This window comes from Mesoplodon densirostris, chromosome 19, assembly GCF_025265405.1.
Source record: "Mesoplodon densirostris isolate mMesDen1 chromosome 19, mMesDen1 primary haplotype, whole genome shotgun sequence".
NCBI lineage: Eukaryota > Metazoa > Chordata > Mammalia > Artiodactyla > Ziphiidae > Mesoplodon > Mesoplodon densirostris.
Genome location: NC_082679.1, coordinates 13,759,868 through 13,775,071, shown reverse-complemented (window position 1 = coordinate 13,775,071; position 15,204 = coordinate 13,759,868). Strand labels below are relative to the sequence as shown.

Genomic DNA, 15,204 nt, shown 5'->3' with positions numbered 1-15,204 from the left:
GCTTGGGTAGAGCCCATGAAGGATGCCACCAGGTCTCCCAGATTCTCAAGACCCTTTCATCATTTCCCAATCTGCAGCTGTGGCCCACATCACTCGTCAGGGCTGGACCTGCCCCTCTGGAGGGGCTGCAGCTGTGTCCTGGCCGGCCTGCCCCTCTTCAGAAGACTTGAGTGTGAGGGAAGCAGACACACCCCAGAATCCCAGAAAGTGCTACGTTTATTTTCCAAACAATTTTATTGAAATGTGCCAAGAGTACACGGACAGCACAAATGTATGAACAGGAAAAAAAAAAATCACATGTACAATAGTTTTTTAAAAGTGAAGGTTAATCTTGGGAGATAGCAGTTCCCCTTCCCCTCCCCCTTTAGACTTCCAGCGTTTCCATTATGGTTAAGCCTCTACTAACCTAGTATTAAAAAAAAAGGAATACAGGAACATCTGCAAAACAAAACAAACAAAAGAAAAAAACAGCATAAAGGAAAGAAATGTTTTCCTGCTCAGATGGGACTCTCCATAGGCACCTAATTAGGAGGCGTGCTGAGCAGTGGAGAAACACAACTTCAGGGTGTAAGGGTATGGCCCATCTGCAAAAGAGAGGACAGAGGTGTAACTGGGCCCCTCTCTGGATGCTCCCCCCACCCAGAGTTCCCCTGGTTTTGCACACATCTCTCATTTTCTGCAATTCAACTGCAAGGGTCAAACTCACTCTTCACTGCCACTTTCGAGACTCAAAAACAAGACTAACACACAAGGCATTTCTCCTTCTCTTCCTTCAATTCCATGGAGGATCCCATTCCCAGTTTTTCAGCTGGCGCACAATAGGCCTGCCTAGGAACTGGGTGGGCAAATTTTACCTGCTGGCTATTACAGCCCCTTTTCCTGGGTACTGAGCCAGCCTCTGATGCACAGAGAACGGCAGCTCCCTGGAGGACAAGCCTGAGCAACTCCCAAGCTGGCAGAGCGGGTGGCAGCAAGCAGCTAAGCTGGCCCTCCCACATGAAACATCAGGCTGCTCTCCTGGCGACCAGGTCCCACCTGCCTGTGTCAGTGACAATAAGGAAATCCCTGGGGCCCTATCTTGATGGCAGGAAGGATGGCTCTGGCCCGAAGCGAGCCAACCCATTAAGCAACAAGGGGGATGCATGACCGCAGGACCCACAGATACTCACTTGGGTTTTTCATCTGATAATGGTTCAGGAAGCCCAGAGTCTCCAGGGCATCACTCTTGGATTCCCACTCCAGCAGCCCAGAGGAGCTGCGTTCACCTGATGGGAAAAACAAAGGTTTGAGGCTGACCTGAGCAGAAGCCAGGGAGCTGCCCATCTACAGTCAAGGAATGGGGGAGGAAGGTGGGGCAGTTTACTCACTTTTGCCTGAGAATACTTTCACAGAAGATGGCCGCTTCACTCCCAGCTCATCGCAGATCTACAACAGAAACAGAAAACAGACTCAAAGGACTTCCCTGGTGGTCCAGTGGTTAAGACTCCACGCTTCCACTGCAGGGTGCACGGGTCTGATCCCTGGTCAGGGAACTAAGATCCCGCATGCTGCATGGCCAAAACAAAAACAAAGAACAGACAGACTCAGAAACACAAGGAGTGCCACATGGCAGAATTCAAGCACACCACAGCTGAACACTTGGATTTTTCTGGACAAAAGAGTTTCTAAGCTTTTATCACACACTCTAAGGTGTCCCTGTAACGCCCGCAAAGGTTGAGAAACACTGCTCTTTAACTATTTTGTTGCCTAAAACCGGGAAACTGCTTTTTAAATTTCCCATCTTCAGCTGTTATTTGGGTGTGTTCTGGCACTAGGTAAATGTTTGCTAAACCGAATAGCAACACCTCAGGCCACAGTAAGGCCCAAAGTCCAACTCCACAGTCAGACTTCCACCCTTCCCCAAAGCTGCCGCGGTTCCCTCTGACAGCACCATAATGGGACCCTCCCTTCTAATGTCATCTAGGCCCCAGACGGCCTGACAGTGTGGATGTTTCGAGATTGGACTCCAATCACCAGTCCGTCACCCAGACAGGGAGCAATGTTTCAAGGCAAATGAGCAGCCACTCTGACTTGCCAAAAATACAAGCAGCATGGCAAACTCCACTGTTGCTGGAAGTTTGGTGCCATTCTGAGCCTTTCTCGGTCCCTGCTATGTCCCTAGCACCCAACCCAGAGCCCAGCAGAGCAGCTCAATAGACATTCGTTAAAATTCAAAAATGAATGGCCTCCTCAGATGGCTATGCTGAAGAACCAAGTCCACGGCACCCACCTCAAAGAAATTCTCCTCAGTCACCTCCAGAGGGGCATTGAAAAAGTGTAGCACGTTGCTAGGGTGCTGGATGCGGTTCTTGGCTGCCTGCTCTGGAGTGGAGAACCGATTGTTCCTTGACTCACTGAAGTCTTTGTAACTGCAGGACCCGTCTTCTAGCCCGTATGACTGACCGGGCATGATGGCTGGTTGCTTGGAGACACTGTAGGAGGGAAGGGGAGCCCTGTGTCAGACCTCAAGTTGCCCCCCACCTTCTACTGTGGCCTCCTTCCTGTCTGACAGCACTGTATGCCTCAGAAGGCACTGCTCCACAGCTGAGGAGAGGCCGACACACTTTTGCCCACTGCTTCAGAAGAACCCCTGGGAACACACCTGCATGCCCAACTCCAGCCTGGATAAGCACTTGGTTTCTCTGTGCTCCTCTGACCTCTGTCCAGAGTGGGCCCCACTCCCCCTCCCGTCTCTCCTCCGTCCCTCTCCAACCCTCCCCAAGCCCGAGGAGCCTGGGTACCTACCAGACATTCAGCTTCTGCCCAAACATGAAGTTGTTGTTGAGGTGAGTGATGGCCCGGTCCACAGCATAGCCATCAGCCATCTCCACCATGGCGGCCCCTGGCTTGCTTTTCATGAATTTCACCTTGAGGAGAGCAATCGTATCAGCACCACCGCCCAGCTGTCAGAGACCCTTCTCCTGTCCCTTCCAAGTCAGTTAGGAAGTCAACTCCTGCTCTGGATCGAGGCTTCCATTTCCTCACTTGTGAGGAGTCAGGAGAACACAGGAGCCTGTCTGGCCCACAGCAAGTGCTCAGCCCAAGTTGGGCAGCAAAGACTAGGCAGTCCTTCCCTAAGCTCAGGACCTGATCCCTGAGTAGGTCATTTAACGAAGCACAACAGAAAAGCAAGTGTGGTGGGAGAAAAAAAGCAGCTATTTCCATCAACAGACAGATATACAGATACTGAGTCATGACTACGTGGGTCACGTTACAAAAACCCTAAGAACAGCAGTGTCAGCTCTGAGTCCTGCTTCCACATAAAGGTTGAGTGAACCTGGGCAAGTTATCTGCCCCCCATGCTTTCACCTCCCCTGCTTGTCTCATTAAGAATTCTTGTGAGGGGCCTCCCTGGTGGCGCAGTGGTTGAGAGTCCGCCTGCCGATGCAGTGGACACGGGTTCGTGCCCCGGTCTGGGAGGATCCCACATGCCGCGGAGCGGCTGGGCCCGTGAGCCGTGGCCGCTGGGCCTGCGCGTCCGGAGCCTGTGCTCCGCAACGGGGGAGGCCACAGCAGTGAGAGGCCCGCGTACCGCAAAAAAAAAAAAAAAAAAAACGCTTGACACGTTATTAGCTGCTAATGTTAATGGGCCAGGCCAGGGGCTGTAAACTCAAAGGCTTCCAGGACCCAGATGGGTTTGACAGAAGGAACGACCTAGTCTGAGGTGGACAGTCACCAGACAGCCCCAGCCAACTTCTCCCAGGCAAGGCAGTAAGGCTCAGTGTTGCCGTATCATCTGAAGTGTTCCACAGAAAATCCTTACATAATGATCTTTAACTGTGATGGGTAAATTTATACACCGTAATATTTATGTAATATTAACTACTAACACTTTCATGTGATAGTCTTTTTTTTTTTTAAATAACACTGAAAATTTAAAAAAATAAAAAAATAAACCACCCACATAGCATGAGGACCAAATAAAATCCATCTGCAGCGTCACCTGATTAAACTAGTTACCCTCTCTGGACCTGCTTGCTCCTCAAGAGGCTCCTTCCCCATTCTTTGCTCACTGGGGGGGCCAAAAGGTCGGGGCCTCCCCTGGGGCTGCCAGGTCTATAAGGAAAGCAGTGGACCTAGTGGAAGCTCACCTTCTCCACATTGCCATACAAGCAGAAGACATTGAAGACCCGGTCACAGTTCATCTTAGACTGATCCAAGCCATAGACCATGAGCACAGGGCTGTCGGCGTGGGGGCCATACTCGGGTGGTGGGGGAGGGGGTGGGGGGTGCCCATACTGGGGGCCGTAGCGACTTGGGCCCCGGCGGTGACCCCCCACTGGTGGGCCCATCCTTCTCCCTTCGTAGTGAGGTGGGGGGGGGCCGTAGCCCTCATCATGGTAATGGCTGTGGTACCCACCGTGGGGCCCTCCTGGGGGGTGGGAAGGAAAGAGAGGGAGGACGGGTGAGAATTTGCGCGGCGGGCGGCGGGCAGGGGCACATGAGCCACGGGAGTCCACGGAGGGGAACCCCCTGCCCTCACCATATTCTGCGGGGTGATCTCCCAGGAGAGGGGGCTGCCTCTGGCGTTTGTTAGGGTTGCTGCCAGGGTCACCTGCAGACAGAGAGAACAGTTAGAATCTAACTTGGAAAAAGAGGTCTCTCCCTCCCTCCTGACTACAGAGGCTGATCTCAGCGTCCCTCAGCTCCTGAGGGCCTGGGCAGTGGCCTTTCCTTCCTCACAAGGGTTACTGGGGCTTCCTTCCTGTGGCCGGGCCCAGGGTGGGCATGAAGCCCAAGCCTCAAGGGCGGAGCCCACTGTCCCTCCCGCCGCCCACTCCAAGCAGGCTGCTTTCCTTCATCCGTGAAGGATGAAGCCAGGTTCCGGGCCTCTCACCTTCCCGAGCTCCCTCGGGAAGCTCCCGAGCTTCCCCTCTGGGGAAGTTGCAGCCACTATGGAAGCTGATATGGGGGCCGGGAACAGATTTCTAAAATAACTCCCAATGAAGGGAGAGGAGTTAAGAGCCAGAAAATAACACAGGGAAGGGTAGAAAAATAAAATTGGGCCCACAAAGCCCCAAGGGTCTAAGAGTGCTAGGGCCCACTCTCTGGAGAGAAGACTTTCTCAATCTTGGTACCCGTCACCCTCCCCTCTAGTCACATCCACCCCAAGAAGAGGGACTGTAGGAAAGGACAAACAGGGCGACATCAACATCAGTTCAAATGAGCAGTCATGTACAAGGCATCAACAGTCTCAGACAATGGCGCAGTTCCACCCCGCCCCAACCCCAGCTGCAGTTCATAATCGCTACCGTTAACTTAGCACTTGAGTGGCACTGTGCTAAGTACTTTACAAACAGACATCACCGTTTCTTAAATTCCTCACAACAACCCTATGAGGTAGGTACTATTTTAGCCCCGTTTTACAGATAAGGAAAATGAGCACTTAACTTTTAACTGAGCAGTTGTAATACAATTTGGCCCAAGGTCACAAAGCAAGTTAGTGGCCAAGCTGGGACTTTGAACCCAGGCCTGGTTGACTCCAAAAACCCAGGGCTCGGGACCACCGCCCTTTCCTGCCACCCGGCCTGGGTTTTGTTTTCCAACAGTCATTACAAAGATGGAAAAGGGCTACTTACAGCAGAAGTACAGAGTACAATGTCCATTTGTCACAAACAACAAATCTGTATTTTCTCTTACCATTGGACGCTTCAACAGTGAGTTAGCACAGTTCTGAAAGATGGCGTCCCATCAAACATACACTGCGACCCTGCATCACACGGTTGTACAGTCATAAGTACAAGGTACGGTACACATCCGATACAACTGTTCAAGAATTGTTTTAAAAGTCAGTGCTTTGATTAAATCAAACATGGCTCACAGATGTTCTGTCCTCAGAAGATATCAGAAAAGTGGAAAATAAAGGTGTATGAAGTGGATAGTGTCCCTCCATGTTGTCACCTCCTCACATTGTGTGCTGCAGTGCGGTGCTTCTGGCTGTGTAGCATTCCGTGTGCGTGTCTCCTGGTTATGAGGTGTGCCAGTGGCCCCACTATGCCCGCGCTTTTGGCCTTGGGAGCACTCCCAGTTACCCGCCAGCAGGTAACTGTGTACCTCTGAGCTGTTTGGCTGTTTGGTTTTAGGCCTGTTTTGGTTTTTTTGATTTTTTGCTGCTGTTGTGGTTTAAGTTTTTGGTTTTTTTTTGGTTTCTGATCTCCAGTTGGTGCAGATTATGTTGGCAGCCGATGACTGCAGAAAAAATAAAAATATCAAAACAGAAAAAAAAAAAGAAGGCCCTCCCCAAACCAAAGGACTTAAAAAACGAAAAACAAAAAAAACCAAACCCACATGGCGAGGAATGGAGAGGATCCTATTGTCTTGGAGGCCCATGGAATCTACTTCAGTCTATGAAACGTTCTCCGAAAAGAGCGCCGCTGGCTGGCTGGGAGAGCTCTGTTCTCTGTGTTTCCTACTTCTGTGTACATTTTCGGGTTCAAGTTTGCTTGGATTTTGACATTTTTTTTAATGTTTAGTAAAAAAGCAGTGTCTGCTGCCATGTTGCGTCTCTTTCTTTGTCTCTGTCTGCCTCTGTGCTTGTAGCTGTTCCTTGGAGCGCGGTGTGGTGTTCTTGATGTAGTGAGCTCAAGTCTGCGGCTGTTTCTGGGGACGTGGTGGAGGCTGCGTGTTCTGTTCTCTCCAGGAAGAGCTAGTGGTTTCTACCCTGTGTGTTGGTGAGCAATGTGCAGAGGCAGAGCCGCTGAAGTCTGGTTCCCAAGGGGGTGGCGAAGCACCTCCCTCACTCCAGGTCACCTCAACAGCTCTCGTTTTTGACCCCCAGCCTGGGGGCGGCCAAAGCTGAGAGGCATCAAAACCAATGCACAGCCAGCCCCTGCCACTAGCCCCTGCCGGTCTGCACATCTTCTATTTATGTTCCTTGGAGAAGAAATGGTTGGTTGCCGTGTTTCTGTTAGCAGTCATGTAATGCCATTGCCCGCTCTGGTACATTCACTCGGTCACCAATTTGTCTCTGACCTCTGGAGGGGGCAGCGAGCCCCACAGCGCCCATTGTGAGGGTCCTGGGGAAGAGTCTAGCCTACCCGGCCCACGGCTTCCCAGCTGCAAGGGCGAACAAGACAGGCCTGCCTAGGAATGGGGGCCTCTGGCCTCCCAAGGCCTGTGAGATGTCAGCAACCAGCCACCTCCCTCAGCCCATGGCCTAGTCCGACGTATCAGACCAAGACAGAAACAGAGATGGATGGTCTTGCTGAGGGGGCGCCGCTGTTTTTCAAAGGCAATGCTCCACCTCTCCCTCCTATCCAAGGCAAACCATTCTTGACAGATTCTAGGAAGGGGGTTGTCCATTTGGGCCCCCTGCAGAGATGTTGCATTCCCTCTACAAGTGAGGTGAGGCGTGTCCGCCCTGCTCCAATCCAGGGTGTCTCACCTCCACAAGGTCAACTTGCTCAAAGGCTCTGCTGCAAGGGCCTGGGAGCCCTCGTCACATCCCCAATCTGTCCCCCCAGAAGCAGACCCTGTCAAGAGTGGAGAGCAAGAGGACCATTCCTGGCCCAGTGAGAATGGGGTCAGTGACCCTAAGCAGGCTCCTAGAAGAAAAGCAGCAGAATCCGTTTGGGAGCTGCTACTGGTTTGTAAGCCATTGCCGTGGCCTGTGCTCAGTGAGGCCCTGCTCCCCACCCCACCCAGGCCTCTGCCTTGACCCTGCATCCTCTGCTGCATCAAAGGGCCACAAGCAGCAGCTAGGACCTACAGAGGCCCCTCATTCACCCCCTCCCACTGGAGTGTATCTTCCAAGAGCTGACCCCCAAGGCCCTCCCATGTCCACAGGAGCCCAATGGCATTACATAACCCTGAGTCCAGGTCTATGAAGTGCGCTAGTCAAGTGAAGGCAAGGCGGGTATGTTTAAAACAAAGCTGCCGTCAGGATTACCTTGTCCACTGAGGTTGGGGTTGGTGTAGTCCCAAGTATCCTGATCATTCTTGAACACATTTAAGCGTGTAGGCTGCAGGGACAATAAAAAGCTTGAGGTCAGCCAGGCTCCGGGCTCACCTAGGAAGCTGACAAGGGGCAGCCACTTCCCAGACCTACCTTCGCATACTCAATCTTCAGAGTGCAACAGCCTGAGTAGATGTCAGCCCCATTGAGTGAGGCCTTGGCCCGCTGGGCACTCTGCACAGAGTCGAATGTGAGTAGAGTTAAGGGAAAGTCCCATCCCAAGAGCTCTCTGAAAAGAGCTTCAAGTTGCGCCAGAGAAGGATGACAACAAGTAGCACCCCAAAGACTGCTCCAAGCGGGCTTCGGGGTTAGTTCACTGCCCACAGCCACCAGCCACTTGTACAGACACAGCTGGAGTGTGGCCCCAAATGCGCAGACACGGCCAGAGCTCCGAGACCTGTACTCCCCCGTCCTGCCCCACGGCAACAACCTTCTCTGCCAGCATCACAGGCCAAGCCACCTTCTTCTTCAGCCTCATCCTCCCCCTCTGCTTCTACACGCCTTGACTAAGCCTAAACAATCTCTGAAACGTTAACCAGATTATACTCCTGCCCTGAAAACCCATCAGTGACTTCCCGCCACTGCACCCTGACCCAAGCTTGACCCCACTGCCTGGGATGCCGTAACTTCTTCCAATGTCCTAAGGAACCCTCTCCCCCTCGTCAGCTACTCTTCAGTTGTCAGGTTGTTCGCCTTCTCCAACACTAAGCTCCTGCCCACCTGAGGACCTCTGCAGATGTGGTGTCCTCAGCCTGAGTATCAGTTCCTACCTCTACATGGAAATAAGGAGAGCACCTCTTCAGAGACCTTCCCAGAACCCCTGTGAATTCTTTCCTCTTGCATCTCATGGCACACTCTTCTTTCCCTTCACACTTTAAACCTCGTACTTTCACACTACACAACGCTTGAACACGTGTGCGTTGTGTTTTAGCAGCACCGACTCTCTGTGCAGTTGAAAATCCATGTATTTAACCAACCACAGATGGCATAATATTGTAGTATACATTTAGTGAGTGAGATTCACCTTAAGTGGACCCCCAGAGTTCAAATCTGTGCTGTTCAAGGGCCTATTTAGGTGTGATTGTTTATTAACCATCCCTTCCATGAGACCATGGGCTCTATGAAGGCATCTGGCACATGGCAGGCGTTCAGGAGACACGTGCTGGTTGAAAAGATGGATTCCTACCAAGCCCTGTGAGCTCCCATCTCAAGGAACACCCATTTCCCAGCAAAGGATATTCCACCATAGCCTGGACTCCATTCTTCCGGAAAATGACAATTCTCTGGACAGGACCACAAGGGTTACAGATAGTATAAAGAACATCCTGTAAAAACCAAACACAGGCAAGATGAAGGGACACTGGCAGGTCAGTCTGGCTCATGGGAGAAGACAGGGAAAAAAGGCAGGAGGGAGATTCCATAGGAGAACCTAAACGAATAACCACTGGCACGCACCGTGGTAATCGAATAGATGGGGTTCAGGATGGTAAAGAGAAGCACACTGTTGACGCTCCTGGAGTCATCCGAGTCCCCGGGGCGGGAGATTTTCTGGCTGGTAGAGTAATTGACAAAAGCTGGGTGGCCCGCAATGTAGATCTGGTTGTCGGCTGCGTAGTTCACGGCGTTGCAAGCCCCCAACACATCTTCAAATTCCACCAACGCTTGTCTCTTTTTAGGCATCACCACCACATAACTGGTAAAGAGAACACAAGTTGCAATCCTCTCAGGGGGATGGAGACAAGAGTCAGAGAACAGCCTCAGTTATCTGCGATCCGACTCCTCCCTGGCCTCTGGACTCCTCTGTGCCAGTCATGGTTTCTTGACCTGAACATCCCTTGCCATAAGTGGTACGACAAGCAAAAGAGGTGTGTGTGGCTTTGGCATCAGCTTCTCTGGGAAGCCTTCCTTCCCAAGCCCTCACCTGATTGAGTCGGATGCCTCCCACAGACAGCTGAGTTTCCCCTATCACAGTGTTGACCACTCTGGGTAGGCAACTGTCTGGGAGGAATCAAGACAGTGGTGTTCACCACTCTATTCCCATTACTCACCATGTGCCAAAATTACAAGGCAGAGAAAGAGGAAAAAAGGAATGAGGGAAAAAAAAAAAAAAAGGAAGGAGGAAAAGACACAGAACTTGCTATAACTTATCCAAGGGAAAATGGCTAACCCCAGGAGTAACGGAGCCCCAGAACCTAGCTGAAGAAACGTGGACCAAAATGGCCAAGTTACTTCTAACCAGAAACCCAGTTACACTCAGGACACCAAGGAGTTAACTCATCTAAATACCCAACCCCTGGCCTCTGAGCTGAGTACCTGATGGGTCCAAACTCCTGCAAGGCCTCCACAAGGTCAGCTTCCACCACGCCGTCAATCAGGCCCCTGATGTGGACAACTGGGGAGGCGGGGGTTTTGTGCGGGTCATCGTAGTTCTCCTGAGAAAGGAAGCAAAAACAAGACTTCACTTTCTGTTGTACAAGACAGTGGATTACTGGCGTCTGTGCCACTGTGGACTCAGACAGATAAAACATTCGAGTGTGTCACCCAGAAAAGACATACAGGGCAGGCAACTAGGGGCAGCAATTCAACCAATCACCCCAAAAGGATTCTGGACCAGCGGAACAGAAGGCCTGAGTGTATGGCCACATGCCTAATGGCTCTTACTGTAGTTTCTGAGGAAGGCAAAATGGAGGACCAGACAAGTCCCAAGTCCCATCTTACAGTCTTCCCAGCACCAGTCTCTGCCCACTGGTCAAAGAAATGTGGGAAAAGAGAGGCTTGGAAAGGGGACTCAATTTTCTGCTGCATTCACCCAAGTTTTTCTGCCCTTCCCCTAGTGGAGGAACCTACCATCACCACACAGCCAAGCACTGCTGTTCCCCACCACTCATCCCCAGGTCCAGCAGGTGCCTCAGACACTGGCATCCAGGCCAGTCTTGACTCTGCCTCTAGTCTTTACTCTCTCACCAAAATCTGTATTGGAAAATACTACCTAGGTCAGACTAACAAAAGAGAGAATAAAGTCTTTCAAAAGAAGAGAAGATCCAACCTGTACCACTAAAAATCAAGACAGTTCCCTTCCCAGGGGAAGTATCTTTCCACCCACAGACAAAAGTGTCTGGGAATCAATAAAGAGCAAAGTAACTTTCTCCACCTCTCCTGGGCTCTGGGCCCAGCCTCCAATGTGAGAACCACCAAGCAGAAGCCCATGTAACATGGGCAAAATTGGATTCTATTTCAGGAATGAACCACACAAACCACAGGAGCCACACCCGCCTGATGGTTACCAGCTCAGTGATTTGGAGTTCCACAGCCCTAAATTCTAATCCCTGCCCCTCCTCAGACTAGCTACAAGATCTAAAGGAATTTACCTCGCCTCTCTAAAAGGGGAATAGTAAGCCCATCTCTTACCTCATAGAGGAGTGTTAAGAATTCAATTAAGATACCTTTCAAATGCGTGCAACAAGGCCTGGCACGGTTTAAATGCTAGTAAATCATGGCTACAGAGCGCCGCTAAACCGTGGAAAACTCTGCAAATGGCTGAACGAGACAGGGCTTCAGGAACTTCCAAGGAGGAGGGAATGGGCTCCAAGCCAGGAGTAACAATTGGTTGTCTTTTCCGAGCAGGAGACGGAAGAGGCTGAATCCCTTACAAAGTGCCCACCGCTCAGGGAACATTTTGGTTCATCAAACCTACGGCATCCAGTTAACCCTCAGAAAATGTAAGCAAACTTGTGATAACTCGAAAGCTTGGTTCAACTTCCAAACGGCTAAAAAGACCTCTCACAACGCTTTCTTCCGGTTTTTAATGCCCACAAAAATGAGGCAGATATTCTGGTCTGGGGGAATATCCTCAAAGAAATCAATTTCTGTACTGAGACAAACCATGACGCTACAAAGATCAAACAGCGATCAGGCAGATACCCCACTCAGGCACGGAAAAAGACTACCGCCCACTCGTTCCCCGCTCACGTGGTGCCCCTCCCCCCCCAACCGCCCACAAGGCCCGGGCAAGAGAAGTGCGCCTGCGCATGAGGCCAGAAAAGAAAATGATAAAGAAAAAATCGGCCCGACCGCGTGCCCGGCCCCCACAAACCAGCCCGCGGCGCCTGCGCACTGCGCCACCTGCACCGCGAGCAGTTTCCTCCGCCCCCCACACCCCGCTCTGTAGAGCGCGCACGCGCAAGCGCCTGTCCTCGGGCAAACCCCGCCGTTTGCCCAACGCCTGCCCCTCCCCCACCCCGTCCACGGCGCGAGGGCCTGGGCGCGTGCGCAGAGCCCCCTCTCCCCAAAATAAATGCCCTCAACGTGAGAATTTTCCCCTCCCTTCCCGGCCGTCTCCGGCGCTTAGGGCCCTGGCCTCACCCCGCCGCCACCGCCCGCCGCCCCGGCTCCTCCACCGCCGCCGCCGCCTCCATGCTGGTCGCCAGCGTTGTCAGTCTTGAGCCGCTTAGGGGCCCGGCCGCCCTCACTGCCGCCGCCGTAGTAGCGGCCACCGCCGCCTCCGCCGCCCGCCGCCGCCATCTTCACCATCGCTCCGGACCGCCTCCGCTGCTCGTCCGGCTGCTGCCTCTGCTCCAGCCTCCGACGCCGCTTCTCCGCCCGGGGCAGCAGCCTCCGCGACATGGCGGCCCAGAACCCGCCTCCCCCCGCCTCTCATTGGGGGAGGGACACGCCCGTCACCCGCCGCCCCCACCCGATAGGGGGAGCCACTGGTCCCGCCGCTGGGGGAGGGGAAGCCTCCATACGCCTTGCGCACCTATTGGATAAAGCCCACGCCGTTCTGCAGGAGTGCCCGCCCTTGTTTGACTGGGACACTCCTTATAGGCGATCGCTTTCTGCCAGTCATTTCTCCGACCCCGCCGCCTTAAAATAAACTCCAACTTGATTGGTCAGATTTCTGACACTGCCTGGCCTCGTTAGGAGCACCTGATAGGAGCGGCGCTCACCACTCTCCCCCAAAGCCCCGCCTCCTTCCCACTTTCATTGGTCTTCTCGCTAATCCATCAAACCGAAAGCCCTTAGTCTTCCGTCACAGCGACTACCTTCCCGCGCCTCTCCGCAAGGGACCAAGGAGGCCCCTCCCTTTTGCCTCTCTCCACTGGCTACTGCAGGTGTCCATCTTCTGCAAGACGCCCGATTAGTCAGTTGAGAGTGGAAAGAGTCCTCTCACCAGACGGTAGGACCACTGGTGGCCCCTGATTGGATGAAAAAGGAGAGCCCATCCCTGACCCGTAGGCGCTCTTTGGCGCAGTCTAGGAAAGGATCGGAGGAGAGGACGCATGCGCAAATCGCTCTCAGGCGCCGCTGGAGGCGGGGCGACCCTCTAAAGGAGGGAAGGCCTGAAGTACCCTGAGTCTTTATTTACCGCTGTAAGCAGCCCCCCAAGGGCAAACTAAGTTAGAAGGGCAACTGCCAGTGCAGCTCTGTCCCCATCACTATATTCTATTCCTCTCCATCTCTAACCTTCACAACGCCAGAGAAAAAATTTTTGAACCCAATCTGACCCTTTCCTTCAGTATAAAACCATTTGCTGTTGCCGACTATCTTATGACCCAGTCCAGCTACCACTAAATTCAACCACAAATAACTCCTTTCAGTTTGCAGAAAGGGCAGGATCTTTCGCGCACCTCTGGATCTATGGCCCGAGCAGGCCCTTCCACCTGGAAAACTTTCTCCGCTATCCCTCCTGCCAGAGCTAAAGAATAAAATTCTCTTGTTCGTGCTCTGCTCACTCTGAGAAGCGTTCCTTGTCCCTACCAGCCCAGACCCTCGGCTTCCCCCATAATAACGCCTGATCGCTCAGGCCAATGGTTCTCACGCGACAGCCCTTACTACTCTGGGTCGTCACAGTTTGGTGGTTGTCTTTTTCCGTAGCATGTAAGTGCTTGTGTGAGCAAGGGAGCGGTGGTCTCTGCCTCGGCCTTAGTGAAGCTGGCCACCCTACCAAGCTCCAGGTACAGCACCCGGTACAGTGCCAGCACTCTGCAAAGGCGAGTAGTTAAGAGTATTCTAAGCGTCTGGCGGGCCTTGTTTCCTCCGAGGCAGGTAGGGCCACCCCGCAGAGAACACCTTCCCAAGTCTCTAGGGTGCAACGACGCCCAGCAGCCGGAACCTGGGGGCGGGGCTGGGGGGCTGACCTAGGATCCCGCCCTAAGGGCTTTAACGTTATGGGGCTGCCTGCTGGGGGGGGGAGGGGGAAGAGGAGGAGGGGACGCTGCTCTTAGCGAGGAGACAGACGTGGGAAATGCGGGGACGCCCCCCAAAGATGCTCTGGAACCTTTCCACTCGGGTGAAAGGGGGTTCCCGAAATAGGGGTCCTAGTGGAAACTAAGTTTGAAATGGGGTCTGTGGCACTAAGAGAGTGGGACCGTCCTGGTAGGTCCGCGGGTTTGAGGAGATACGAAAGTTGGGGTGGGCTGGTGGAGATGTAAATCAGCTCCCAGTCACCCCGAAAAGATCCGAAAGAGCCGGCCGAACGGAGATGGGAGACGGCGCAGCGCCTCCAACACGTGATCAGTGCGACGGAATTAAGGCGGTGCGGCTCCGACTGAAGGGCGGGGTCGCGAGGTCCAGACGTCAGAGGAATGCGGTGGGGGGAGGGGGAGAGAGGGGCCCCTCCCCTCCCCGCCCCCGCGCCGGGCCCGGACGCCCCTCGCGCCGGCGCGCGCCGACGGGACGCGATGGAACCGTCCCACGCGCGGCAAGTTCCAGGCAGCTCGGCCGCCCGAGCGCGCCCACGGCTCGCGACCGGGCGGCCGCGTTATCTGCACACCCGCGCTCCCGGCCTCCGCCCCTCCCCCACCCCTTGCACACGGGCCGCGGTCGCGGGCCCCGGGCGGCGCCTCCCTGGGATCCCCCCTCACTCCTCCCTGACCCCTCGCCCCCAGCCCCTACCAGTTCGGCGGCGAGCCTGGCCGGCCGTCCGAGATCGAAAAGAGAGCAGACACTGGGAAGTTTTGGGGGAGGGAGGGGCGGGACTTAAAGGGACCACGACCTCTTTCCAGCCCGGGGGAAAAAAATGGGGAGGTAGAGGGGGGAGATCGAGAGTTGCTCTGCGGTTGAATGGAGGAAACAACGCAAAAAAGGAACGGGAAGACTCCGCGTCCCTTTTCCCCAAACATCCCCAGCCCCTCAATACCCGCCCCCCATCCCTCACAGAAAGTCGCACAGTTGTTTGGGAATCACGCCTCATTCCTCCTGGTCAGCCAAGT

At 53.7% G+C, this 15,204-nt stretch overlaps 1 protein-coding gene across 4 annotated transcripts; it reads right to left on the bottom strand.

The window, feature by feature from the left end:
* Positions 1-215: 215 nt before the first annotated feature.
* Positions 216-14,945, bottom strand: HNRNPL (heterogeneous nuclear ribonucleoprotein L). Of its 4 annotated transcripts, none has more exons than XM_060083224.1 (13): positions 14,888-14,945; positions 10,307-10,425; positions 9,449-9,686; positions 9,233-9,318; positions 8,087-8,183; positions 7,928-8,000; positions 4,523-4,594; positions 4,131-4,411; positions 2,785-2,906; positions 2,270-2,471; positions 1,368-1,425; positions 1,170-1,265; positions 216-584 (listed from the first exon to the last, which is right to left on the bottom strand). In XM_060083224.1, exons 3-13 carry the CDS (start codon positions 9,671-9,673, stop codon positions 526-528), a joined length of 1,371 nt encoding a protein of 456 aa, XP_059939207.1. In that variant the 5' UTR covers positions 9,674-9,686; positions 10,307-10,425; positions 14,888-14,945; the 3' UTR covers positions 216-525. The 4 variants fall into 4 exon arrangements, with proteins under 4 accessions (XP_059939207.1, XP_059939206.1, XP_059939205.1 ...); XM_060083223.1 differs by lacking the exon at positions 14,888-14,945 and adding an exon at positions 12,356-12,649 and having other exon boundaries at positions 216-438; XM_060083222.1 differs by lacking the exon at positions 14,888-14,945 and adding an exon at positions 12,356-12,648.
* Positions 14,946-15,204: the final 259 nt, after the last annotated feature.